The sequence below is a fragment of the Panulirus ornatus genome, chromosome 56 (genome assembly GCF_036320965.1).
Source record: "Panulirus ornatus isolate Po-2019 chromosome 56, ASM3632096v1, whole genome shotgun sequence".
NCBI lineage: Eukaryota > Metazoa > Arthropoda > Malacostraca > Decapoda > Palinuridae > Panulirus > Panulirus ornatus.
This window is the reverse complement of record NC_092279.1, coordinates 13535411-13562750: the sequence shown is the minus strand read 5'-3', so window position 1 is coordinate 13562750 and position 27340 is coordinate 13535411. Positions and strand designations below refer to the sequence as shown.

At 39.1% G+C, this 27340-nt stretch overlaps 5 protein-coding genes across 8 annotated transcripts in view; 3 read left to right on the top strand and 2 right to left on the bottom strand.

The window, feature by feature from the left end:
• amrt (TM2 domain-containing protein 2 amaretto) overlaps nucleotides 1–13600 on the top strand; it is a 41096-nt gene extending 27496 nt beyond the window's left edge. The window contains exons 3-4 of the mRNA XM_071693859.1: nucleotides 5116–5231; nucleotides 11117–13600. Coding sequence (XP_071549960.1) covers nucleotides 5116–5231; nucleotides 11117–11330 — 330 coding nt within the window. The 3' untranslated portion in view covers nucleotides 11331–13600. The remainder of the gene's footprint in view (nucleotides 1–5115; nucleotides 5232–11116) is intronic.
• On the top strand, nucleotides 11487–13600 carry LOC139765907 (RNA-binding protein 41-like). Its single transcript, XM_071693858.1, has one exon. The coding sequence runs from the start codon at nucleotides 11487–11489 to the stop codon at nucleotides 12789–12791; it is 1305 nt and encodes a 434-aa protein (XP_071549959.1). The 3' UTR covers nucleotides 12792–13600.
• Nucleotides 13601–15886: 2286 nt separating this feature from the next.
• LOC139765904 (uncharacterized) lies at nucleotides 15887–17867 on the bottom strand. The gene has a single exon (XM_071693854.1). It carries the CDS (start codon nucleotides 17865–17867, stop codon nucleotides 16089–16091), a length of 1779 nt encoding a protein of 592 aa, XP_071549955.1. The 3' UTR covers nucleotides 15887–16088.
• On the bottom strand, nucleotides 15887–25243 carry LOC139765903 (uncharacterized). 2 transcript variants are annotated; one of them, XM_071693852.1, is made up of 2 exons: nucleotides 25104–25243; nucleotides 15887–19702 (listed from the first exon to the last, which is right to left on the bottom strand). In XM_071693852.1, exons 1-2 carry the CDS (start codon nucleotides 25134–25136, stop codon nucleotides 17825–17827), a joined length of 1911 nt encoding a protein of 636 aa, XP_071549953.1. In that variant the 5' UTR covers nucleotides 25137–25243; the 3' UTR covers nucleotides 15887–17824. The 2 variants fall into 2 exon arrangements, with proteins under 2 accessions (XP_071549953.1, XP_071549954.1); XM_071693853.1 differs by lacking the exon at nucleotides 25104–25243 and adding an exon at nucleotides 24924–25035.
• Edc3 (Enhancer of mRNA-decapping protein 3) overlaps nucleotides 23787–27340 on the top strand; it is a 28391-nt gene continuing 24837 nt past the window's right edge. The window contains exon 1 of one of the 3 annotated variants that reach the window (XM_071693857.1): nucleotides 23787–23922. Coding sequence is in view for 1 of the 3 variants with exons in the window: in XM_071693855.1 (XP_071549956.1) it covers nucleotides 26482–26488 (7 nt within the window). In the remaining 2 variants the exon portion in view is untranslated. The other 2 variants (XM_071693856.1, XM_071693855.1) reach the window with 2 other exon arrangements.

The window sequence follows — 27340 nt, the reverse complement described above, 5'->3', positions numbered from 1 at the left end:
CAAGGAATAGAGTGAATTGGAGCCATGTGGTATACAGGGGTTGACGTGCTGTCAGTGGATTGAATCAAGGCATGTGAAGCGTCTGGGGTAAACCATGGAAAGCTGTGTAGGTATGTATATTTGCGTGTGTGGACGTGTGTATGTACATGTGTATGGGGGGGGGTTGGGCCATTTCTTTCGTCTGTTTCCTTGCGCTACCTCGCAAACGCGGGAGACAGCGACAAAGTATAAAAAAAAAAAAAAAAAAAAAAAAAAAAAAAAATATATATATATATATATATATATATGACAGTTGTTAGAAGCAGTGAAAAGTTTTTATCGAGGATGTAAGGCATGTGTACGTGTAGGAAGAGAGGAAAGTGATTGGTTCTCAGTGAATGTAGGTTTGCGGCAGGGGTGTGTGATGTCTCCATGGTTGTTTAATTTGTTTATGGATGGGGTTGTTAGGGAGGTAAATGCAAGAGTTTTGGAAAGAGGGGCAAGTATGAAGTCTGTTGGGGATGAGAGAGCTTGGGAAGTGAGTCAGTTGTTGTTCGCTGATGATACAGCGCTGGTGGCTGATTCATGTGAGAAACTGCAGAAGCTGGTGACTGAGTTTGGTAAAGTGTGTGGAAGAAGAAAGTTAAGAGTAAATGTGAATAAGAGCAAGGTTATTAGGTACAGTAGGGTTGAGGGTCAAGTAAATTGGGAGGTGAGTTTGAATGGAGAAAAACTGGAGGAAGTGAAGTGTTTTAGATATCTGGGAGTGGATCTGGCAGCAGATGGAACCATGGAAGTGGAAGTGGATCATAGGGTGGGGGAGGGGGCGAAAATTCTGGGGGCCTTGAAGAATGTGTGGAAGTCGAGAGCATTATCTCGGAAAGCAAAAATGGGTATTTTTGAAGGAATAGTGGTTCCAACAATGTTGTATGGTTGCGAGGCGTGGGCTATGGATAGAGTTGTGCGCAGGAGGATGGATGTGCTGGAAATGAGATGTTTGAGGACAATGTGTGGTGTGAGGTGGTTTGATCGAGTGAGTAACGTAAGGGTAAGAGAGATGTGTGGAAATAAAAAGAGCGTGGTTGAGAGAGCAGAAGAGGGTGTTTTGAAGTGGTTTGGGCACATGGAGAGAATGAGTGAGGAAATATTGACCAAGAGGATATATGTGTCGGAGGTGGAGGGAACGAGGAGAAGAGGGAGACCAAATTGGAGGTGGAAAGATGGAGTGAAAAAGATTTTGTGTGATCGGGGCCTGAACATGCAGGAGGGTGAAAGGAGGGCAAGGAATAGAGTGAATTGGAGCGATGTGGTATACCGGGGTTGACGTGCTGTCAGTGGATTGAATCAAGGCATGTGAAGCGTCGGGTAAACCATGGAAAGCTGTGTAGGTATGTATATTTGCGTGTGTGGACGTATGTATATACATGTGTATGGGGGGGGGTTGGGCCATTTCTTTCGTCTGTTTCTTTGCGCTACCTCGCAAACGCGGGAGACGGCGACAAAGTATAATAAAAAATAAAATATATATATATATATATATATATATATATATATATATATATTTTTTTTTTTTTTATACTTTGTCGCTGTCTCCCGCGTTTGCGAGGTAGCGCAAGGAAACAGACGAAAGAAATGGCCCAACCCCCCCCATACACATGTACATACACACGTCCACACACACAAATATACATACCTACACAGCTTTCCATGGTTTACCCCGGACGCTTCACATGCCTTGATTCAATCCACTGACAGCACTTCAACCCCTGTATACCACATCGCTCCAATTCACTCTATTCCTTGCCCTCCTTTCACCCTCCTGCATGTTCAGGCCCCGATCACACAAAATCTTTTTCACTCCATCTTTCCACCTCCAATTTGGTCTCCCTCTTCTCCTCGTTCCCTCCACCTCCAACACATATATCCTCTTGGTCAATCTTTCCTCACTCATTCTCTCCATGTGCCCAAACCATTTTAAAACACCCTCTTCTGCTCTCTCAACCACGCTCTTTTTATTTCCACACATCTCTCTTACCCTTACGTTACTTACTCGATCAAACCACCTCACACCACACATTGTCCTCAAACATCTCATTTCCAGCACATCCATCCTCCTGCGCACAACTCTATCCATAGCCCACGCCTCGCAACCATACAACATTGTTGGAACTACTATTCCTTCAAACATACCCATTTTTACTTTCCGGGATAATGTTCTCGACTTCCACACATTTTTCAAGGCTCCCAAAATTTTCGCCCCCTCCCCCACCCTATGATCCACTTCCGCTTCCATGGTTCCATCCGCTGACAGATCCACTCCCAGATATCTAAAACACTTCACTTCCTCCAGTTTTTCACCATTCAAACTCACCTCCCAATTGACTTGACCCTCAACCCTACTGTACCTAATAACCTTGCTCTTATTCACATTTACTCTTAACTTTCTTCTTCCACACACATTACCAAACTCCGTCACCAGCTTCTGCAGTTTCTCACATGAATCCGCCACCAGCGCTGTATCATCAGCGAACAACAACTGACTCACTTCCCAAGCTCTCTCATCCCCAACAGACTTCATACTTGCCCCTCTTTCCAAGACTCTTGCATTTACCTCCCTAACAACCCCATCCATAAACAAATTAAACAACCATGGAGACATCACACACCCCTGCCGCAAACCTACATTCACTGAGAACCAATCACTTTCCTCTTTTCTTCCTACACGTACACATGCCTTACATCCTCGATAAAAACTTTTCACTGCTTCTAACAACTTGCCTCCCACACCATATATTCTTAATACCTTCCACAGAGCATCTCTATCAACTCTATCATATGCCTTCTCCAGATCCATAAATGCTACATACAAATCCATTTGCTTTTCTAAGTATTTCTCACATACATTCTTCAAAGCAAACACCTGATCCACACATCCTCTACCACTTCTGAAACCACACTGCTCTTCCCCAATCTGATGCTCTGTACATGCCTTCACCCTTTCAATCAATACCCTCCCATATAATTTACCAGGAATACTCAACAAACTTATACCTCTGTAATTTGAGCACTCACTCTTATCCCCTTTGCCTTTGTACAATGGCACTATGCACGCATTCCGCCAATCCTCAGGCACCTCACCATGAGTCATACATACATTAAATAACCTTACCAACCAGTCAACAATACAGTCACCCCCTTTTTTAATAAATTCCACTGCAATACCATCCAAACCTGCTGCCTTGCCGGCTTTCATCTTCCGCAAAGCTTTTACTACCTCTTCTCTGTTTACCAAATCATTTTCCCTAACCCTCTCACTTTGCACACCACCTCGACCCAAACACCCTATATCTGCTACTCTGTCATCAGACACATTCAACAAACCTTCAAAATACTCATTCCATCTCCTTCTCACATCACCACTACTTGTTATCACCTCCCCATTTACGCCCTTCACTGAAGTTCCCATTTGCTCCCTTGTCTTACGCACCCTATTTACCTCCTTCCAGAACATCTTTTTATTCTCCCTAAAATTTACTGATAGTCTCTCACCCCAACTCTCATTTGCCCTTTTTTTCACCTCTTGCACCTTTCTCTTGACCTCCTGTCTCTTTCTTTTATACTTCTCCCACTCAATTGCATTTTTTCCCTGCAAAAATCGTCCAAATGCCTCTCTCTTCTCTTTCACTAATACTCTTACTTCTTCATCCCACCACTCACTACCCTTTCTAAACAGCCCACCTCCCACTCTTCTCATGCCACAAGCATCTTTTGCGCAATCCATCACTGATTCCCTAAATACATCCCATTCCTCCCCCACTCCCCTTACTTCCATTGTTCTCACCTTTTTCCATTCTGTACACAGTCTCTCCTGATACTTCTTCACACAGGTCTCCTTCCCAAGCTCACTTACTCTCACCACCTTCTTCACCCCAACATTCACTCTTCTTTTCTGAAAACCCATACTAATCTTCACCTTAGCCTCCACAAGATAATGATCAGACATCCCTCCAGTTGCACCTCTCAGCACATTGACATCCAAAAGTCTCTCTTTCGCACGCCTGTCAATTAACACGTAATCCAATAACGCTCTCTGGCCATCTCTCCTACTTACATAAGTATACTTATGTATATCTCGCTTTTTAAACCAGGTATTCCCAATCATCAGTCCTTTTTCAGCACATAAATCTACAAGCTCTTCACCATTTCCATTTACAACACTGAACACCCCATGCATACCAATTATTCCCTCAACTGCCACATTACTCACCTTTGCATTCAAATCACCCATCACTATAACCCGGTCTCGTGCATCAAAACCGCTAACACACTCATTTAGCTGCTCCCAAAACACTTGCCTCTCATGATCTTTCTTCTCATGCCCAGGTGCATATGCACCAATAATCACCCACCTCTCTCCATCAACTTTCAATTTTACCCATATTAATCGAGAATTTACTTTCTTACATTCTATCACATACTCCCACAACTCCTGTTTCAGGAGTATTGCTACTCCTTCCCTTGCTCTTGTCCTCTCACTAACCCCTGACTTCACTCCCCAGACATTTCCAAACCACTCTTCCCCTTTACCCTTGAGCTTCGTTTCACTCAGAGCCAAAACATCCAGGTTCCTTTCCTCAAACATACTACCTATCTCTCCTTTTTTCACATCTTGGTTACATCCACACACATTTAGGCACCCCACTCTGAGCCTTCGAGGAGGATGAGCACTCCCCGCGTGACTCCTTCTTCTGTTTCCCATTTTAGAAAGTTAATACAAGGAGGGGAGGATTTCCGGCCCCCTGCTCCCGTCCCCTCTAGTCGCTTTCTACGACACGCGAGGAAATATATATATATATATATATATATATATATATATATATATATAATTTTGAAAAATCATAGTGGACCCCATCTGTTTGTGGTTACACCACAAATGAAAATCACTTTCATTGTGGCTGTACCTTCATGAATATATGAAAAGAAGTACAGTTTCCATGAGGAAGTTCCATTCCATTGAGTCTATTATTTCCTTGCTTCTGCTTGACTGTAGCTTCAAAGCTGCAGGATCTCCACAATAGGGGTCCTGAGGTTGTATAGCAGTAATAGTATTTTATCTCTCCACATTTTTTTTTCCAGTTTGGAGGTCAGAGGTTCGAGGATGTAGAAATCACAAAGGTGTGGTGTAATGTCCTTGAGGGCATCGAGTGCTGTGGCAAGAGAAGGTTTCTTCGTGATGGCTTTCCATGCATCAAGTTAGTTTGATTGCTAAGCTTGTGATTGAACCCTTTTTTTATTCTCTCTCTGTTTCCCATTATATGTCACTTGGAATGTTGTACATTCATGGCACTTGACTGAACAGTATCCTAATGGAATGAAAAATTTTGATCAGAGGCTGTATATTCTTCATTACATTGTTCACAGTAAATTTTAAGATTATGATTCTGTGTGTATTTGATAATAGAAGATGTTGGTGATGGTCTATTCAAACTAGATAACTTTATTGTTGATAAAATTTGTAAAATAAGTTTATGAACGCTCGTTGTATGTTTTGGACAATCGCATGTTTACCAAATGGCGTCATAGCTTCGTCACTTCGATGTATAACAACTGACTTATATTTCTCTCTTTTGTCTCCCCTGAAGTGATTATTACACGAAAGTGCACTTGGGAACTTATCGTGTTTCATTTTCCCTGTGGACTCATAGGAATATCTTGATCATGCGCAAAATTGTGATTCTGGGGTAAACCATGGAAAGTTCTGTGGGGCCTGGATGTGGAAAGGGAGCTGTGGTTTCAGTGCATGAGACATGCCAGCTAGAGACTGAGTGTGAACGAATGTGGCCTTTTGTCTTTTCCTAGCACTACCTCGCGCACATGCGGGGAGAGGGGGTTATTTCATGTGTGGCGGGGTGGCGATGGGAATGAATAAAGGCAGACTATGAATTATGTCTGTGTGTATATATGTATATGTCTGTATATATATATATATATATATATATATATATATATATATATATACGAGATGTATAGGTATGTATATTTGCGTGTGTGGACGTATGTATATACATGTGTATGTGGGAGGGTTGGGTCATTCTTTCGTCTGTTTCCTTGCGCTACCTCACTAACGCGGGTGACAGCGATAAAACAAAATAGATAAAAATAAATAATATATATATATATATATATATATATATATATATATATATATATATATATATATATATATATATATAATATATATATATATTTTTTTTTTAATTATTTATTAATTATACTTTGTTGCTGTCTCCCGTGTTAGCGAGGTAGCACAAGGAAACAGACAAAAGAACAGCCCATCCCTCCCACATACACATGTATATATATATATGTCGACTCACGCACATATACATACCTATACATTTCAACGTATATATATATATATATATATATATATATATATATATATATATATATATATATATATATATATATATATATACTCAGACATATACATATATACACATGTAGATAATTCATACTTTCTTCATTTCCGTTGCCACCCCGCCACACATGAAATGACCCCCCTCCCCCACATGCGCGCGAGATAGCGCTAGGAAAAGACAACAAAGGCCCTGTTCATTCACACTCAGTCTCGAGCTGTCATGTGTAATGCACTGAAACCACAGCTCCCTATTCACACCCAGGCCCCACAGACCTTTCCATGGTTACTGCTGACGCTTTACATGCCCTGGTTCAGTCCATTGACAGCATGTCGATCCCGGTGTACCACATCGTTCCAGTTCACTCTATTCCTTGCACGCCTCTCATCCTCCTGCATGTTCAGGCCCCGATTGCTCAAAATCATTTTCACTCCATCCTTCCACCTCTAGTTTAGCTTACTGCATCTCCTTGTTACCTTCAGCTCTGACACATATATCCTCTTTGTCAAACTAACCTCACTCATTCTCTCCATATGTCCAAACCATTTCAACACACCCTCCTCTGCTCTCTCAACTTCACATCTCTCTTACCCTTTCATTACTTATCCGATCAAACCACCTCACACCAAATATTGTCCTCAAACACTTCATTTCCAACACATTCACCCTCCTCCATGCAACCCTATCTATAGCCCATGCCTCGCACCCATATGATATTATTGGAACTACTGTTCCTTGAAACATATCCATTTTTGCTCTCCGAGATAGTGTTCTCTCTTTCCACACATTCTTCATCTCTCACAGAACCTTCGCCTCCTCCCCCACCCTGTGATTCACTTACGCTTCCATGGTTCCATTCGATGCTAAGTTCACTCCCAGATATCAAAAACTCATCACTTCCGTTTTTCTCCATTCAAACTTACATCCCACCTAACTTGTTCCTCATCTGTTCTCAGCACTACCTTTTTTAAAAACACGCATACTTGTGTCCTCAAATTAGATTTTCATTTTCTCAATTACAGTGAGAACCTTTGGAGCATTAGGGAGCTCTTGTGTACACAGGGTAAACCCATTCACTGTGGCCAGTGCTTATAAGTTAAAGTATTCTGTTTTCTTTTCACTGCAAGTGGTGCATCGGTCTATCCATCTGTCTGTCTCTCTGTATTTCTGTTGCCCATTCCTTTTGAGAACTTCTTCAAGGTGATTGCCACATCAAAATGATTTTTATAACTGGTGAACTCCAGTGCCACTTCTTATCCTTTGGTACTTCACCATCAGGAGACCACTTGCAAAGGCCAACTTTAGCACAGTGTTTTTAGAGGCTCCTACCTAATGTTCCTGCTAGCTGCTTCTACTTAATTTGTCAGCCTAATGTTCCTTCCAACCACTTCTCCCTAATGCTCCAATCTACTGCTTTTTCTTAATGCTCCTGTCTAATGTTCCTACCCACTACTTCTTTTCATTGCTCCAACCATTTTGCCAGAGCTAGTGCATAGTGCTCACTGCAGGAAAATCTTGAGCTACAAAGAACGAGTTGTGTGGGTTAAATGTGTTATGCGTGATAAGGAGAAACTGAAGTTCTGGCAAACTGTGCAGATGTCACTAACCCTCCCAAAACCCAAGCGGGTAGTACCAGTAATATACCTCCCTGGTTGTTGGCTGCCTACCATCTACTACCTTCTATATGGTGATACATGTACAATTGTAATTCTTGAATTGCTTGCCTCAGCTATGATCCAAATATACAACCAGTAATGCTTATGGCATAGATTTTTTCAAACACTGGTTAGTTCATGCAAAAAATGTTAAGGAGCCCTGTATAAGATCTCCATCTTCTCATTATGTAATAGTTTCTGAGGCTCTGAAACATATGAAGTAATGGATAGTAGTGATGGAAACCATACGTTATTGTATTTGTGACTAAAACATTTCTAAAAGTATCAACTATCTGTCATACCTCTTGTGCAGCAGTAGGGTAACATACAAGACATAGCACTCTTCATTAATTTTTCACCCTGCTGAGTTGTATGGTGTTATATATACAAAACTGTTTTAATTATTCCTGATAAAATTATGGATATGATTTTATGAAATATTTGAAAATTTGTAGCACACTGTGTGAAAAGGATTCTAGGACCAGATCCTCCACGATTTCAACCTTTTTGCATATATGTAATAGAGGCTTGCCTATGCTTATTCACAGAAACTCAGCAACCATATTGCAACTTCTCCAGGCCTTTTAGATCATTGATGTTGAATGCAGGTGACATTTGTTGGCAGCCAATCATCATCACTCACTTTTTTAGACCTGCAGTGCATACCTGTTAACTCTTTTTCTTGCTTTTGTGAATGCAAGGTGTTTATCCTTTGCTTCTGGCTTTTAGAAATGTTGGTTCTACTGCCTTTTTTTCTCTGTGTTTTTGAATGTGAATTGCAAGTTTTAATAACAAACTGCCTTTTCCATTTTAGCGAGGTAGGATCAGGAATTAACAAACATTGACCCTATTTGCACACATTCATTCTCTAGCTGTTTTGTCTCATGTACCAAAAACAGAGCTTACCACCTGCAATCAAGTTCCCAGACTGCTCTTTGGTTTTCCCTGACCTCTTCATATGCTTTGTCATATCCGATTGACCACATGTTGCCCTATATATACTAGACTTCCCCGTCTTGAATGTTCAGACTTTCACACTCCAAAGCCTCCTTCACTCCAACCTTTAATCTCCTTGGTCTTCAACTTCCTTTACTTCTGTAACAGATTAGTATTTCTTCACTCGTAGTCCATATGGCTAAACTATTTTAGCAAATTATGTTCAACCCTTCGTCAAATTGCATTGTACCACGCATATTTCTGGTATGCTCATATTTCTTACTTGATCAACCTGCCTAACAATTTTTATTATCTTCAAGCATATTATTTGCAGCACATCCACCCTCTTTCTTTCTTTTGTATTCAGGGTCCAAAACACATCCATGCAACACTATTGGGACTACTGTACCTTCAGACATACCCATCTTTGTCAATACAGACATTGACTTATTCCACATACTCTTAATGCATGTAAAGCTTTAGCTCACTTCAACCCCCATGGTTCCATCTGCATTCATATCCACTTCCAGCTGCATAAAGCACTCCATTTCCTCTCATCCTCACTATTTAAGTTCATACTCAAACCATCCTGTGTCACCCCCTTGCTGCACCTCAATACCTTCCATAAGTTCTCATTTGCTTTCTATTTTCTCCCTTACATGAGCACCCAGATTATTTCTCCAGCTTCTCCTAGGTGTATACCACAAGTGCTGAGTCATTTGCAACTGATTCATCTCCCATGCTTCCCAGTCCACAGTATGCTGTAAATCCACCCTGTGTTGCAAGACGCCACAGTTACCTTCATTACCCCATCTATGAACAGATTAAAGTCAATGGGACACCACATATCATTGCTGTAGACTCACCATCACCAGGAATCACTCACCCTCCTCCCATCCTACCTACATAGTGCTTTTTTTCTCCTCATAGCAGTCACTAACTTTTCATTTAACCCATAGATTCATAGCACATGGCATCTCTGTCAACTCCATCATATGCTTTCTCCCGATCAGTGAATGCCACGTACAATGCACTCTCTTTCTCCACGTATATCTCTCACAGATTCTTCAAAGCAAACACCTGCTCCTGAATGCAGATTGCTCCTCCCTAAACAGATACTCTGTGCATGGTACCACTCTCATTGACCACTTTTGATCTTTTGTAGGATTTTATCATCTAACCAGATGTCATTAGTTCATTGTACTGATCCAAAAGAAAAAAACTATTTGTCTACTTCTTTGTTTTTGTTATTTTTAAGGTGTTTATACTTTTAGAGTAATTTTTTTTTATGTTTTAGGCTGTAGGGTTTTCAATATGGCAACAGCCATAAATCTCTTGTGGTTGAGTGGTTCACCTACCTTACTTAAGTGTGAGCTCAGAAGCTTCCTTGATTACAGAGGTGGTTCCCCTCAGTGAGGGGTCTGATTATGCTAACCCTTCAGATTAATCCAAAAGTACCTAACTCATTGTTTTATATGCATTTTAATGCATGCCCCAAATCATTTGCATGCACGAGAACATTGTTGAACTTTGTTTTGAGATTTGGGACATTACTTTGCTCTCCTGAAATGTTTAGTTCTCATTAGGATGGTCCACCAAATGGCTCCCTTCAGTATTCTTGGTTGCTTTAGCAGTCATTTCTGGTGAGTCTGCTCTCGATCAGCCTATTACAAAATGAGGGTTTATTTTTATTACATCAGAGTATAACCATATATTTTATTTATATGAAGTAGTTCACTTACTTTTTTGTATAAAGCCTAACCCTTTTCCAGATGTTCTGCCTTTAGATTTCTATTTCTGCCAGAATTTTTTTTTCTTAATTACATGGCTGATTTTTTGATAATATACGAGTAGTCTGCATTGCCTTATGGAATCAGCTTATTTACTTTCAAGATAATAATTCATGCATTTGTGTGTAATACCGTACTGTTTTGTTTGTTACATTTTTGCTCTATTTTTTCATACTCCTCTGCATTCATTTGCTTTAATTGATAATAACAATGTGAACCTGGTTAGAAGGTTGTTAACCTAAATTCTCACTCTCCATGACAAGGAAGGGAGTCATTACTTGTTCTAGATTTCTATAATCCATGTTACATATAACTCGTAGATTTCTCTCTCCTTCAGGTACAGTGGTCATTACTTTGTAACAACACTCATCTATAGCGTTTTGCTAGGATTCTTAGGAATGGATCGCTTTTGTCTGGGACAAACTGGGACTGCAGTTGGAAAACTTCTGACTATGGGTGGTGTTGGCATTTGGTGGATTGTTGACATTGTTCTGTTAATTACAGGGTCATTGACTCCAGAAGATCGAAGTAATTGGAATCCTTATGTGTAAAACTTTACCTCTTTGCACAATTTTTCCCTAGTGTTAGCAATAAAATGTTATGAACTTCATTTCTTTGTCAGATAAACAGAGTACACCTGTTTTAAGTACTTATTGTGTGCCTCACTGATTAATATAAAATTGCTTTTTATTAGAAAAAGATAAATCATGGCATCAATAACAGACAATAATGCTAAAAAGTACAGATTTTTAGGCTTGGAAGAGGAGAGGCTAGAGAAACCTCGAACTGATACCTTACGTGAAAAAGTTATAAAAGACCTTATTCAGAGGCAGTTGACCACCCACACATCTTTGGAACAACAGCATCAGAACCAGAGAGAGTTCATTAGTGCTACAGCTGAGGAATCTATCACAACAGTGACATCTGGCTTAGCATCATATGAGGATTATAAAAGTCTAGAACTCTCATTAAATGTAAAGGAAATTCTGAGATATAGTGGACTTTCAGATAATGAGATTCAGCTACTTATGAGCGAAGACAATGGGGATTCATCCCTTGAAGCTCCCCAGGCTAGAGAGCAGAAACTTAAAGCTATAGAAAATAAACTTCTCAAACGACAAAATCAATTAGAAACTTTAACAGAGAAGCCAGAACACTTCAATGGAGCAATTCCATTAAATCGTCATGACTTTGAAGAGGAATGTAGCGTAATTCCAAGCTCAGCTGAAGCTGAAAAACTAACACCTTGTCTTGTGCGCCTGCAGCCCCATCAAGATGAAACTATTCCAGATGACCATCCCATTAATCATATTAAGCATATGGCAGAAGAGCTTTTTCCTAGTGATGAAGTAGAAAGAAGTCAAGATGCTAAGCCAAGAAAACATAAGATTGAGGATGATTTTCCTGATGGGCCTTTAGAGAAAAATAAGAAAGAGAGTCCTAGCTTTGTTTATTTGTCAGAAAAACCAAAGTCCTTCTGGGATATGAAGGAAATACCAAAGATCAGTAGAATCAACAAAAGTAATGCTGAAAATCTTTGTATAGCTACCAATACACCAAAGAACAAATGCAGTGGTAAAAAGAGTAATACATTCAAAGCAGAAAATAAAGACAAAAAGCATAATATTACAGACTTTAGTAAGCAGTTTGTTTTGACCCTTGATCATGGTGCTCTTATTCCATTAGAAACTATAAAATCAAACAGGAAAAGCATTGAGGAGCTTAGGACAATTGAAAAATTTAAAAACTATGATACAGGAAAACCATCATCCACACTGTACATAAAAAACTTACCTCATAAAGTTTCTCCTCATGATTTAGCTTCCCTCATGGGACATTTCGAGTCCACTTGTGGTCCTAAAATCATGTATAGAATTCTGTGTGGTCGTATGAAAGGACAGGCATTTGTTACTTTCCAAGATAAAGAAATGGCAACAAATGCCCTAAATATGTGTAATGGTTATATATTGCATGAAAAACCTCTTGTGATAGAATTTGGAAAGAAGTGTTGATTTTCCAGTCATTAATGGTGAAATAGACTGGAGTTCAAGGGAAAGACATATAGGATATTCTGAGTTGAGAATGGGACAGTGATAGATAAATACAGATAATGTGGGTTGATTATCCTGTTGTGGCAGAAATGTAAGGAAATAGTGATAATGAACACTGCAGTGGTCAGGAAGAGGACCTTATCAAGACAGTCACTATTATTTTTTTTTGGAACTTAAATTTGACTCTGTAATTTTTTTTCAAAGGTAAGATATGGTAATTTAAGAATGGGAGTAAGTAAAACTGATCTCATTATGGGTTGTAGTGATGAAAAGATAATAGAAAAATTGATACAGTTGTACTTAAATTCAGTCTAGTTCTTGGGCAAGAATACCTCAATTAGTGGTAGATCCCAGCAAGTATTGGCGATTCCTAATGAATAAATTAAAGTTTAAGAAATTTTTTATGGTTGAAATAAGTTATGTGCGAGATTTCTGAAGATGATTTACAGTCTTAATGTTCTAGGGAGAAAGACCCAAATGAATACTTAAGTGGTAGGGAGTAGGCAACAGGATTTTATAACCATTTCTTTGTGCATTTGTAGTAGTCTCACAGTTTTCTTTAAGATTTATTGATTTTCAATGTGTACAATTATCTGTAAAACAATTATATGTTGATTTCATAACATACAGTGCAAACAGTCTGTGTTTGAGGAAATATGTTATTTTATATATAGAAATTTAAATTCCAAAGCATGTTTTGTTAACTTGCTTGAATAAAAAAGATATTTATTAATACAGGTTGGTTTATGTAGAAATAAAAATAATCAAAATGAACCATTTATACTACCTGTTTCTTTGACAGAATTCACCATTTCCATATAGCTTGCTAGGAAACAACTGGATTTTATGGAAACACCAAGGTTGTATTATTTCTGCGATATTGCATGACTGCTTTTTTTCTACACCCATACCTCATATTTCCTCCATACTCCTGTTTTCACTCACCTTACTTAAACATTTGTTTTGTATCTCTGTCCATATTTTCAGGTTGAGTATAACACCTTATCATAGATAAGTATTCCATTCACTATATTATCCCATGCCTACTCTTCATGAGTGTTACTTTTCCATTATTCTTTGTGCAAATATTTTACTTGACATTCTCTTTCCAAACACACATATCACTATTCAACAATTTAGTTATTGTCTGACAGACAAACATGCAGTTTAGACTCATATTTTTCCATTTGTACCAGCAAGTTATCTAATCACATTTAATTATAATATTTCACCGCCCACAGCATTTGTGAATTCTTGTAACAGACCAAGACATAACTGCATTTTGGGGCTTGTGGTGTAGGAGCTTGGGTGACCTAAAATTAATGAGGTACAACAGACAAGATGAGTCTGGAAAAGGAATGAGATTAGAAGAGAAAAATATGGTTGGGAGGGCTAAACTTGAATATTGATAAATAGTATATTGCTGCTTTAATTTTCTTACATACTTGTTTGTGATTTCTCTCATGAGTGATGTAATGTCCAGCACAAATGACAGCCTTAGAGGAAAAAAGTCCCATTTGGCTCTTTCCTGTGTTCCTTCTTTTGGAAAGTAATACAGGAGGGAAAGATCTCCAGCTCCCCACTCCCACCTCTCTTAATCACCCTTTATGACAGTGTACTTCTATGATTTTGTATGATATGAAAACTTAAAATATAAAGAAGCTTCAACAAAGAACATCCCAGTACAATCCACTTCACTATGCTTGGCACTCACTTCTTTGTAACAGCACTACTCTTCATATCCAAACCATTCCATAACTATCTGCAAACCTCAAAGTAGAAATACATTGCTTACCTGTCTCACACTTCACCATCCTATACTCGAAGATCCCACCACCTACAAAAAATACCATAATGATGCACAGGTATACAGACAGCTTTAGAGAAAAGTGCCATTTCATTTTAACTTTTCAGCTTCGACTAAGCTTGGAGTGAAAATATTGTAAACAGTATTTTTTTTTTTCTTTTGCCGCTGTCTCCTGCGTTTGCGAGGTAGCGCAAGGAAACAGACGAAAGAAATGGCCCAACCCACCCCCATACACATGTATATACATACGTCCACACACGCAAATATACATACCTACACAGCTTTCCATGGTTTACCCCAGACGCTTCACATGCCCTGATTCAATCCACTGACAGCACGTCAACCCTAGTATACCACATCGCTCCAATTCACTCTATTCCTTGCCCTCCTTTCACCCTCCTGCATGTTCAGGCCCCGATCACACAAAATCTTTTTCACTCCATCTTTCCACCTCCAATTTGGTCTCCCTCTTCTCCTCGTTCCCTCCACCTCCGACACATATATCCTCTTGGTCAATCTTTCCTCACTCATTCTCTCCATGTGCCCAAACCATTTCAAAACACCCTCTTCTGCTCTCTCAACCATGCTCTTTTTATTTCCACACATCTCTCTTACCCTTACGTTACTTACTCGATCAAACCACCTCACACCACACATTGTCCTCAAACATCTCATTTCCAGCACATCCATCCTCCTGCGCACAACTCTATCCATAGCCCACGCCTCGCAACCATACAACATTGTTGGAACCACTATTCCTTCAAACATACCCATTTTTGCTTTCCGAGATAATGTTCTCGACTTCCACACATTCTTCAAGGCTCCCAGAATTTTCGCCCCCTCCCCCACCCTATGATCCACTTCCACTTCCATGGTTCCATCTGCTGCCAGATCCACTCCCAGATATCTGAAACACTTCACTTCCTCCAGTTTTTCTCCATTCAAACTCACCTCCCAATTGACTTGACCCTCAACCCTACTGTACCTAATAACCTTGCTCTTATTCACATTTACTCTTAACTTTCTTCTTTCACACTTTTTACCAGTATTTATGAAGCCTAATAAAAATTATATATCATCAGGTTTCTTCAAAGGAAATGTAAAAGTTCCTTTGCACTTTTCTCTAAGGTTATGGAAATGCATTTATGTACGACTTTCACCCAAAATATACTTTTTATCACTTTGCAATGCCTGGACATATGTCTCTATAACATTTTAGACACTGTGTGGAATTGGAAATGACACAACATTTCATTGATATTTTTTCATTAACACTAAATAGTATATATACAAAAAATATAAATTCTACAAGCACACTTCATTTACTCCATTATATACACTGAAAACTATGTGGCAAATGAAAGAGAAACTAAAAGGTATACACAAAAATGGAAATGTATCCAAAGGATATTGAGGAGGTGTTGAAAAGGATAAATACCACAAAAGTCCAATTATTTTTGCACATTTTCATCAACTTCAAATACAACAACATACTCATCACTGTTATCTTGTTGATAACAAGTTGATAAATGAGTCCTGAGGTCATTTACATCTGTGAAAACAAGGGTACACTCTCCACAAATATATTTGGTTTCTTCACCTTCATTTGAAGTACAACTTTTCATGGTATGAGAAATACCATTTATGTTATGAGTCTTATCTTTAACAACAGAATGACTTTTAAACCCAATAATTTGAGTTTCTTCAATAGTCCTAGTGGCTATAACAGGCTCAGGAACAAATTTACCTGCTTCCATCGGAATGAATTGTTTAGCCATTACATCTTTGCTTAAAATTTTTACATCCCTTTTGTCACCATCTGAGAGACACGATGCTAGAATTCCAACATTTGTATACATCTCTTTTACGTTTTCTATCTGTTTTTCATGACTGACTTTTACCTCAATTGCATTTCTTTTATTCTTTTTCTCTCTTTCCTCTATCTGCACCTGTAATGCACAGTCATTTTCTGTCACATTATTATGTATATCATTAAATTCATCAATTCTTGCATACATTTTCAAGTGGGGCATTTGATACTGTTCATTTTTCATACTATTACTACCAATAACTGTGTCAGAATCTATATTTTCAACAAAGAAGAGCTGTATATCTTCAGAACCTATGTGTGTCTTTATATGTAGTGCAAGACTAGACCGACGAAGGAAAATCTGACCACACAAAGGACATCTTCGATTCCAATTCTGAGCAAAATCATCCCCGGCTTCAATATTGTGATGTGAAAATAAATGACTCTTCAAATTCTCAATTGTAGCGCATGGAAGAAGGCATATAACGCAGTCATATGGCTTACCTTGTGAGTGTATTTTCATGTGAGACTGTAATGTTGAGTAGGTTTTGAATTTTGCATGGCAAGCAGGACACTGGAGTAGTCCTTCAGGGTTATGTGACTGCATATGGCGACGAAGGTCTTTTGATATATGGAACACTTTATTGCAAACTGAACAGGGAAACTCTTTGTTGCCAGTTTTGTGCTTCCTCAAACAATGCTGAGAAAGTAGCTGTCTAGTTTTGCATATCTTATCACAGTGATGACACTGGAAATCACCAGTACTATGAGAATTAATTATATGGTTACTAAGAGAAGCTTGGCTACTTAATTTTTCACTACATGTATGGCATGTGAAAGGCCATGAGGAACTGGATGCACTTCCTTTGCTTTCATTGTGAAGCATCATATGACTTTTCAGACTTGACTCTGTTCTGTAGAATGCCCCACACTCAGGGCACACAAACAATCTATGGTTTCCACTGCATTCTCTATGCTTTTCCAACAATTCTTGAGAGGCATACACCTTACCACAGGAACAATAAACATTATTTGATTCATCAGGGTGAAATATGCGCATGTGTTTACTCAGTGCATTCTTCCTTTTAAAACCTCGATCACACATAAGACACCTATATGGTTGCTTATTAGAGTGACTTACTTCATGTTCTTTAAGATGGGCTTTAGAAGGAAATACCTTGGAACAAGTTATGCATTTGTGCAGTCTTCTGGTATTCAGTCCAGCCCTCCTTTTAGGCAAACCCTTTTTTTCTTCAACTTCATTGAACTCATGGTCAATTTCCTCATCATTTAAATACATCACTTCCCATAACCATTCCATAGTATTTTTGTCTTCTGGTTTAAAGCTTCCTGGTGTCTCTTGTGAATCCTTTACATTTACGACTTGCTTATTTTTCCTTTCAGTCTCTCTACTGTACATGTAAGGTCTTCTGGTGTCATATTGAAGTTTTTTTTTAAAACAAGATTATCTCTTCCCTCTTCGCTGATTTCTGAACATTTAATGTTTTCCTTTACGGTATTGCCTCCAGCATCAGCCTTGTTACTATATATCTGAGTGACAATATCACTCCTTGATTTAACTGTTAGTTTATGAATATCTCTTACATGGTCATCAAATAGTCTTTGGGTCTCAAACCTCGTGTCACAGAAAGGACATTGAAAACCTTTCCTTGAAGATTTATGTACTACATGTGACTTAATTTGTGTTGTCTCATCCTCAAGTTGACTAAGTTTCATTCTACTTTCACCAATTCTTTCTTTTTCTCCTTTGCCACTTGCCAAGTGCAATACTCTCCTATGATTTTCCATATCCTTTGTAACCTTTTTAGCTGTAGTTATATTGACAGGCTGGCCATTAGAGAGAAAACTCTTTTCATCAAGTAAGAAGGAAACTTGGTCAGCAATATCTGGAGATGTGACAATACCCTGTATATCATCTATTACTGTAACTTCACCAGCTCCTGTGTCCAGTGTGTGAGTAACATTAGGGTTCTCTGTATCTGATTCAATTGTGTTAGATAAAAATGTTATTTTTTCATTTCCATTATTTTTTCGGCCAGCAAGGAAATGAAGATGTTTGTGCAACAAGAAGGCAGGCTCTGAGACACACATAAATTTGCAGTCTTCTTCTGAGCACTGCAGTTGTTTCTGCTTCAAGTGTATCACTTCTAGATGTTTCTCAAGCCTGATGTATGAGGTAAAGAATATATTACAGAGGTGACACCGAAGCTGGTTTTTATATGATGTACAATTATGTACTTGGGAGTTTGAGGGAATATAGTACCTGTGACAAAAAGGACATTGATACTTTAAGCCTTGCTGATCCTGCAACACACGACCTATACCATCTCTCAAAGGCTTGGGAAGCCTAATCAGCCGATGTTGAATTGGTTTTCTAACCTTTCTCTTCCTTGGCAGAGATTCCTCTTTTGGCCATATTTCATTGCTGTCTTCAGAAATATTTTCGAGGTCTACATCATCTTCTATGGAGCTATTTTCTGTTTCATATATGGCATCTCCCCATCTAATCACTAATCCATCTTCTCGTCTCCTTTGAATTCTCTTACTGGTCCTTGATGTTACCAGATTATGTAATCTCTTCTCATCTTCTACTTCTTTTGCCAAAGTTTTCTCTAAATCTTCTGTGACTTCATCATCATCATCTTCATCTTCATTTCTTGTTGTAGAGGGAATCAATTCTTTTTTCCTTTTTTTCCCCCTTTTCTTTGGCTCTGTCACACCCGACTTCTTTAATGCCCTCAATGCTGCCCTTATACTCTGCCTTTCATCAAATTTTTTTGTAACTGATTTACCCAAAGAAGTCTGAGGTTCATGACCAGCTACCTGATTTCTATTACTTTCCCCGTTTTCATTCACTTCTTGTCTTGTTAAAAACCTTCTTATATCTTCAGCTATTTTTGCTGAAGTCCTCTCATGATATTCAAAATCTCTAAGGAGTGTCTCACATCTCCTACATATGACAACATGATCACTTATAACTTTTTCACTCACAGCTTCCAGACCTCCATCATATCGAGAGCTTAAGGAAACAACACATACACTACTTCCAAATTTAGTTTGTTCCTGTTCATTTGGATTATCTTCCACATATCCTAATGAAAGAGCCCTGATCAAAGTTTCTTTAAGCGTCTCTGCCTCAGGTCTGTTCCCAATCCTTGTCTGTGATGTATCGGTGTCTGCAATCCGACGTCTATCATGGCAGATGTAGCAAGTGCTTGGTTCCATTTTCATGTTCTGGAAAAACAGAAAATTTAGATAATCAAATCTTTATTGTTTGAAAAAAAGTAATTACAGTAGGTACATTCTACTGATGAGAGATGAGACTATATACTTCAGTACATTGCCAAGACCATGAAAAATATCAATTGATCGCCGTTTCCCACGTCAACGAGGTAGCGCCAGGAAACAGACGAAGAATGGCCCATCCACTCATATGAATATGTACATGTGTATATATGTTTATGTCTATGTATGTATATGTATGTATATGTGTGTGTGGGCATTTATGTACATGCATGTGTATGTGGGTGGGTTAGGCCATTCTTTTGTCAGTTTCCTTGTGCTACCTTGCTAAAGTGGGAGACAGCGACTAAGAATAATAAATTAATAATTGAAAAAAAAAAATATATATATATATATATATATATATATATATATATATATATATTATATATATTTTTTTTTTTTTTTTGCTTTGTCGCTGTCTCCCGCGTTTGCGAGGTAGCGCAAGGAAACAGACGAAAGAAATGGCCCAACCCACCCCCATACACATGTATATACATACGTCCACACACGCAAATATACATACCTACACAGCTTTCCATGGTTTACCCCAGACGCTTCACATGCCTTGATTCAATCCACTGACAGCACGTCAACCCCGGTATACCACCGCTCCAATTCACTCTATTCCTTGCCCTCCTTTCACCCTTCTGCATGTTCAGGCCCCGATCACACAAAATCTTTTTCACTCCATCTTTCCACCTCCAATTTGGTCTCCCTCTTCTCCTCGTTCCCTCCACCTCCGACACGTATATCCTCTTGGTCAATCTTTCCTCACATGTATGTATATACATGTATATGGGGGTGGGTTGGGCCATTTTTTTCGTCCGTTTCCTTGCGCTACCTCGCAAACGCAGGAGACAGCGGCAAAAAATATATATATATATATATATATATATATATATATATATATATATATATATATATATATGTATATATATATATATATATATATATATATATATATATATATATATATATATGGTGACTGAGTTTGGTAAAGTGTGTGAAAGAAGAAAGTTAAGAGTAAATGTGAATAAGAGCAAGGTTATTAGGTACAGTAGGGTTGAGGGTCAAGTCAATTGGGAGGTAAGTTTGAATGGAGAAAAACTGGAGGAAGTAAAGTGTTTTAGATATCTGGGAGTGGATCTGGCAGCGGATGGAACCATGGAAGCGGAAGTGGATCATAGGATGGGGGAGGGGGCGAAAATCCTGGGAGCCTTGAAGAATGTGTGGAAGCCGAGAACATTATCTCAGAAAGCAAAAATGGGTATGTTTGAAGGAATAGTGGTTCCAACAATTTTGTATGGTTGCGAGGCGTGGGCTATGGATAGAGTTGTGCGCAGGAGGGTGGATGTGCTGGAAATGAGATGTTTGAGGACAATGTGTGGTATGAGGTGGTTTGATCGAGTGAGTAACGTAAGGGTAAGAGAGATATGTGGAAATAAAAAGAGCGTGGTTGAGAGAGCAGAAGAGGGTGTTTTGAAATGGTTTGGGCACATGGAGAGAATGAGTGAGGAAAGATTGACCAAGAGGATATATGTGTCGGAGGTGGAGGGAACGAGAAGTGGGAGACCAAATTGGAGGTGGAAAGATGGAGTGAAAAAGATTTTGTGTGATCGGGGCCTGAACATGACGAAGGGTGAAAGGAGGGCAAGGAATAGAGTGAATTGGATCGATGTGGTCTACCGGGGTTGAAGTGCTGTCAGTGGATTGAATCAGGGCATGTGAAGCGTCTGGGGTAAACCATGGAAAGCTGTGTAGGTATGTATATTTGCGTGTGTGGACGTGTATGTATATACATGTGTATGGGGGTGGGTTGGGCCATTTCTTTCGTCTGTTTCCTTGCGCTACCTTGCAAACGTGGGAGACAGCGACAAAGCAAAAAAAAAAAAAAAAAAAAAAAAAAAAATATATATATATATATATATATATATATATATATATATATATATATATATATATATATATATATAAGGGGAGGGAGCGGGGGGCTGGAAATCCTCCCCTCTCATTTTTATTTTTTTCCAAAAGAAGGAACAGAGAAGGGGGCCAGGTGAGGATATTCCCTCAGAGGCCCAGTCCTCTGTTCTTAACGCTACCTTGCTAATGCGGGAAATGGCGAATAGTTTGAAAGAAAGAAGAATATATATATATAATGGGTATGTTTGAAGGAATAGTGGTTCCAATAATGTTATATGGTTGCGAGGCATGGGCTATGGATAGAGTTGTGCAGAGGAGGATGGATGTGCTGGAAATGAGATGTTTGAGGACAATATGTGGTGTGAGGTGGTTTGATCGAGTAAGTAATAATAGGGTAAGAGAGATGTGTGGTAATAAAAAGAGTGTGGCTGAGAGAGCAGAAGAGGGTGTTTTGAAATGGTTTGGTCACATGGAGAGAATGAGTGAGGAAAGGTTGACCAAGAGGATATATGTGTCAGAGGTGGAGGGAACGAGGAGAAATGGGAGACCGAATTGGAGGTGGAAAGATGGAGTGAAATAGATTTTGAGTGATCGGGGCCTGAACATGCAGGAGGGTGAAAGGCATGCAAGGAATAGAGTGAATTGGAACGATGTGGTATACTGGGGTTGATGTGCTGTCAATGGATTGAACCAGGGCATGTGAAGCATCTGGGGTAAACCATGGAAAGTTCTGTGGGGCCTGGATGTGGAAAGGGAGCTGTGGTTTCAGTGCATTATTACATGACAGCTAGAGACTGAGTGTGAATGAATGAGGCCTTTGTTGTCTTTTCCTAGTGCTACCTCACATACATGAGGGGGGAGGGTGTTGTTATTCAATGTGTGGCGGGGTGGCAATGGGAATGAATAAAGGCAGACAGTATGAATTATGTACATGGGTATATATGTATATGTCTGTGTGTGTATATATATGTATACATTGAGATGTATAGGTATGTATATGTGCTGTGTGTGGACGTGTATGTATATACATGTGTAAGTGGGTGGGTTAGGCCATTCTTTCATGTTTCCTTGCGCTACCTCGCTAATGCGGGAGACATTGACAAAGCAAAATAATAATAATGATAATATATCTTGCACCCTTCTCTTGACCTGCCTCTTTTTTTATACATCTCCCACTCATTTGCATTGTTTCCCCTGCAAAAATCGTCCAGATGCCTCTCTCTTCTCTTTAACTAATAATCTTACATCTTCATCCCACCACTCACTACCCTTTCTAATCTGCCCCTCTCCCATGCTTCTCATGCCACAAGCATCTTTTGCGCAAGCCATCACTACTTCCCTAAATACATCCCATTCCTCTCCCACTCCCCTTACGTCCTTTGTTCTAATCTTTTTCCATTCTGTACTCAGTCTCTCCTGGTACTTCCTCACACAAGTCTCCTTTCCAAGCTCACTTACTCTCACCACTCTCTTCACCCCAACATTCTCTCTTCTTTTCTGAAAACCTCTACAAATCTTCACCTTTGCCTCCACAAGATACTGATCAGACATCCCTCCAGTTGCACCTCTCAGCACATTAACATACAAAAGTTTCTCTTTCACACGCCTATCAATTAACATGTAATCCAATAATGCTCTCTGGCCATCTCTCCTACTTACGTACATATACTTATGTATATCTCTCTTTTTAATCCAGGTATTCCCAATCACCAGGCCTTTTTCAGCTCATAAATCTACAAGCTCTTCACCATTCTTTTCCTAGCGCTACCTCGCACACATGCAGGGGAGGGGGTTGTCATTTCATGTGTGGCAGAGTGGCGATGGAAATGAATAAAGGCAGCAAGTATGAATTATGTACATGTGTATATATGTATCTCTCTGTGTATGTATATATATGTACATGGTGAAATGTATAGGTATATGTATATGTGCGTGTGTGGATGTGTATGTATACACATGTGTATGTGGGAGGGTTAGGCCATTCTTTCGTCTCTTTTCTTGCGGTACCTCACTAACGCAGGAGACAGAGACAAAGTATAATAATGATAATAATAATAATGGCAATTATATTCTATTTATTATAATATATACATATGTGTATGTATGTGTGTGTATGAAATAAGTTTATTGCAAAAACAGTTTCAGTGAATTAAGAAAACCATATCGTCGTCTCTTATCAGGAACTGTCAGATGTGTCAACCGCGCCCTCCTTCATCCTGTACTCAGCAGTGGATCAGGCCAACACAAAGGTAGTAATGTAACCTGTTTATTTTCTCATAGCTGTAACAGAGTACTACCAAGGAACATGTACTAATGGAGTATCAAAAATATAGAAATCATAAAGAGTCAAGTATGAATTACAGTATAAGAATGTAAGAAATAAAGTACTGGATAAATCTGACAGTAATATCAATGTAATAAGACAACTGAAATTTCTAAAGCCATTCCATAACAGGTTTTATTTACTCTTGTAAAGAGCATAGCTCAAGTATTTTGACGATTCTTCATCCACCTCTCCATTATAAAAATGAAATCAAAAGCTTTCTGTTTCATTGATTTTCTACGCTTCTTCACAACCATCACATTTGGTCTGCCACAATGTTGCTACCCTCACCCTGTTTTACTGGTACCATTCACGCCACTGCAACTGCAAACTGTCCATGTGTCCCTCCTGTCAACAAGGCTTGGACCCGCAGCACGTGTCTAGCTGCTGCTTCACATAGTTTCTGTGTGGATAGTGGCCACATGAGGACTGACTTATGATACCTCACTTCCTTAAACAATGAAGCTATGAAATTTTCTTCCATTATATTTCTCCCTATACCCTTCCAGCCTTTGATAATCAGGTACACAGACACTGTCCCTGAATATTTTTTCATTCTTTTTCCTTTACTCTTTTCACCCGAAATGACCTTAATAAGGGCATGCTTTGCCTACATGTCGGTCATTTAAAAAATCATACTCCTATGGCAACAGAGTGGCGTTGCTGCTTTACCCCACTAATATGCTTTTCCTTCACATACTTAATTTACTTATCTGGTACTTTTAAAGGTTAAATTTCCATTTCGGACATCCACCCGCCTGGGATAGAAAGGAAGGTCAGAATCGTTCAAAAGACATCAAAAACCATGAAAACCATTTCAACCAAACCAAACCTAATTCGCTGGGTCGGAAACGGTAATAATGCCCTTTTAAATCACATATATATGATAGCATCATATCAACATGAACACCTAAGCATTAACGTTACCAGTCCCATAATAGAAGTCTGTCAAAAACTGTTTATGTTGTCATTGCAGAACGTTAGCATAGGGTGATTAAGCCCATTTTCTCCTTAATGGTTTCCGAAAGGCACCCAAGTTTCATCATCCTCTAACTGTCTTCACCATTAAATTAAGCTACGCGTTATTTCTACACAGTCTATATATACCTCTTCTCTTCCATATAACTGGAAAATGTTCATTTAAAGCTTGTTTATAGAGCTGGTAAATAGCATCCTCGTAAGGGTTGGTTTCAAGCCAGTGAACAGTATCAGCGACCAAACGAGCTGGCAAACACCACTGGCGAGTATAAATGAAAAGTGGAATAAGGTAAAAGTATTGCAAAACACAATCGAGAATGCGTTTCTTTATATAGATAAATGTCAAACCTGTATCCTGATATCATATACATACCGATTACTTTATCGACTTGTCTGTATTGATGATCAAACGTTATTGTTCCGACTATTTTATTTCGAATTTTCAATCTCCCTTGCTTTACCTATAAGGTCGGCTAAAGTACTATGAAGAGTATTCTAGAAAAAAAGGGAAAATATGAAAAGAAGAAACCTGACTTTGAGGTAAAGCCCGTGAATTCCTCGGAGAGGTAAACCAAAATTCTGTCTTGAAAACAAGGTGAAGGTAGGTTGAAGATAGAGGAGAATGGCGCATTTACAAGCAATAGGGATAGGGTTCCGTTCCTATCGCATTTGAACAGGTCAGTCCGAGTGTGAATGAATGTGTGTGGGCTTTTTTAACAAAGGATTTTATGTTTTGACTCATTAACTGTCCCTAACTACTTTTGTGAACTTGAATTTTTATCATTATTTTCCAATCAATTTTTATACACTTGCCAGCCTATTTCTGGATGATTAAGATTGCCTGCTATAAATATATGCGAATTAATATACACAAGTGAACTCATCAATAAACTTCTTGCATTTATCATTATTCACATCATTAGAATTAAGACACCTGTACAATGAGCAAAACATCAGAGTATTCTCATGTATCCCAGCCATATAAGCTCATGATTGAGGATTAATCCAAACTTCCATTCTTGGCAGGGGGCAAGCTACTGAGGGTGATCAAAGTTTCGTCTTCACATTTTGCCAGAATGTGGAAAAATGTTGTATCAAAACAATGTTGTTACTATATCCCTATTTCCGACCACGCATGTGTAAAGTTTGATTGTGATTCAGCATTACAAAAAGAATGTAGGGCGGGAAGGGAGGAAAGGGCACACGATATTTTTGTGAATACTTTGATTTGCAATTCATTACGTAGAGTATGGCACGATTTGCACACTTACGTTTGCTAGAAATATTGTGCGCCCGTCTTATGTTTTATTTTGGTATGTTTGTTGGCTCGTTCTCGGTGGAGTTTCATTTCCTGACACTGACAGTAAGTAACCTTGTTGGGTCTTCCCTTTCATTAATTAGGCCAAGTTACTAGTGACTGAAGGTGAACAAGTCTTGAAACAACGTCGTTGTTACTGGATCAATTGGTCCGTTCTTTTACCCTGTTTCCAAAGCATCTTTCCAGTTTATGAGGGGTAAGAATGACAAATTATGCGTACATAATTGATAAGGATGTCATAGCTACTCATGAATAGGACTTTAATTACCCTGATTCCCACCTGGGAAATAAAGCAATCAAGAAAATTATAAAATTCTGTGTTTGTGATTACTAATTGTGTGTGACTAGGAGTTTTGCACATCTGTTGTCCTATCTCAACCTTGTTTATATGTACCATGTATGAGCTGATTGCAGCGTCCAGGATTCGAACCATTTCGAGCCCGACCCCTGTCGATCCTGTGCAGACTCATAGTCAGTAATGCTAACCACTACAACCCCCCATCCCCCGATGGATGTGCGCGTGCTTGTCAACTCTCTGTCGATGAAAGCTGGAAACTTTGACAACTTTGTATGCTTAGTGAGGCATTCCCAGAGATGTGCACCTGGGTTTGATTTTTTAATGTGTGTGTATGTGTGTGTGTGTGTGTGTGTTTGCACACCATAGTTCCATGACGATAAAAGTTAGAAACCTGAGACTTGGTGTGCTTACGATGAGCTTGGGGAGGCACTTCCTGGGGTGAGTGGGATGAGCCTGGAGAGACAGCACCAGGGATATGGTCCCAGAGTAACTAGGAGGGTCTGAAAGAGCAGTCCCTGGGATGGGTAGTGGTTAGCAACCGATATTTTTTTTGTGTGTGTGTGAATCCTTCAAAATCTGGGCAAGGTGTTTAGGTACTGGACATTGACCTAGGCCATTTTGAGGCCAGCAAAGATTGCCATTTTATTCCTTGTAGTGTTAGGATGAAGAATGTGATTGGAATATTCTTCCCGTAAGAGGCTGAAGGTCAAGTCTTTACTAAGACAAGAAAAACTAAGATGGAGATACTCA

Coding starts and splice junctions, on each gene's coding strand:
- LOC139765907 (XM_071693858.1), top strand. CDS start 11,487: ATGGCATCAATAACAGACAATAATGCTAAAAAGTACAGATTTTTAGGC.
- LOC139765903 (XM_071693852.1), bottom strand. CDS start 25,136: ATGAACATTTTCCAGTTATATGGAAGAGAAGAG. Junction 19,703..25,103: donor AGTTATATGGAAGAGAAGAG/GTATATATAGAC, acceptor CTGTTTTTCCAG/AACATGAAAATGGAACCAAG.
- LOC139765904 (XM_071693854.1), bottom strand. CDS start 17,867: ATGTACAGTAGAGAGACTGAAAGGAAAAATAAGCAAGTCGTAAATGTA.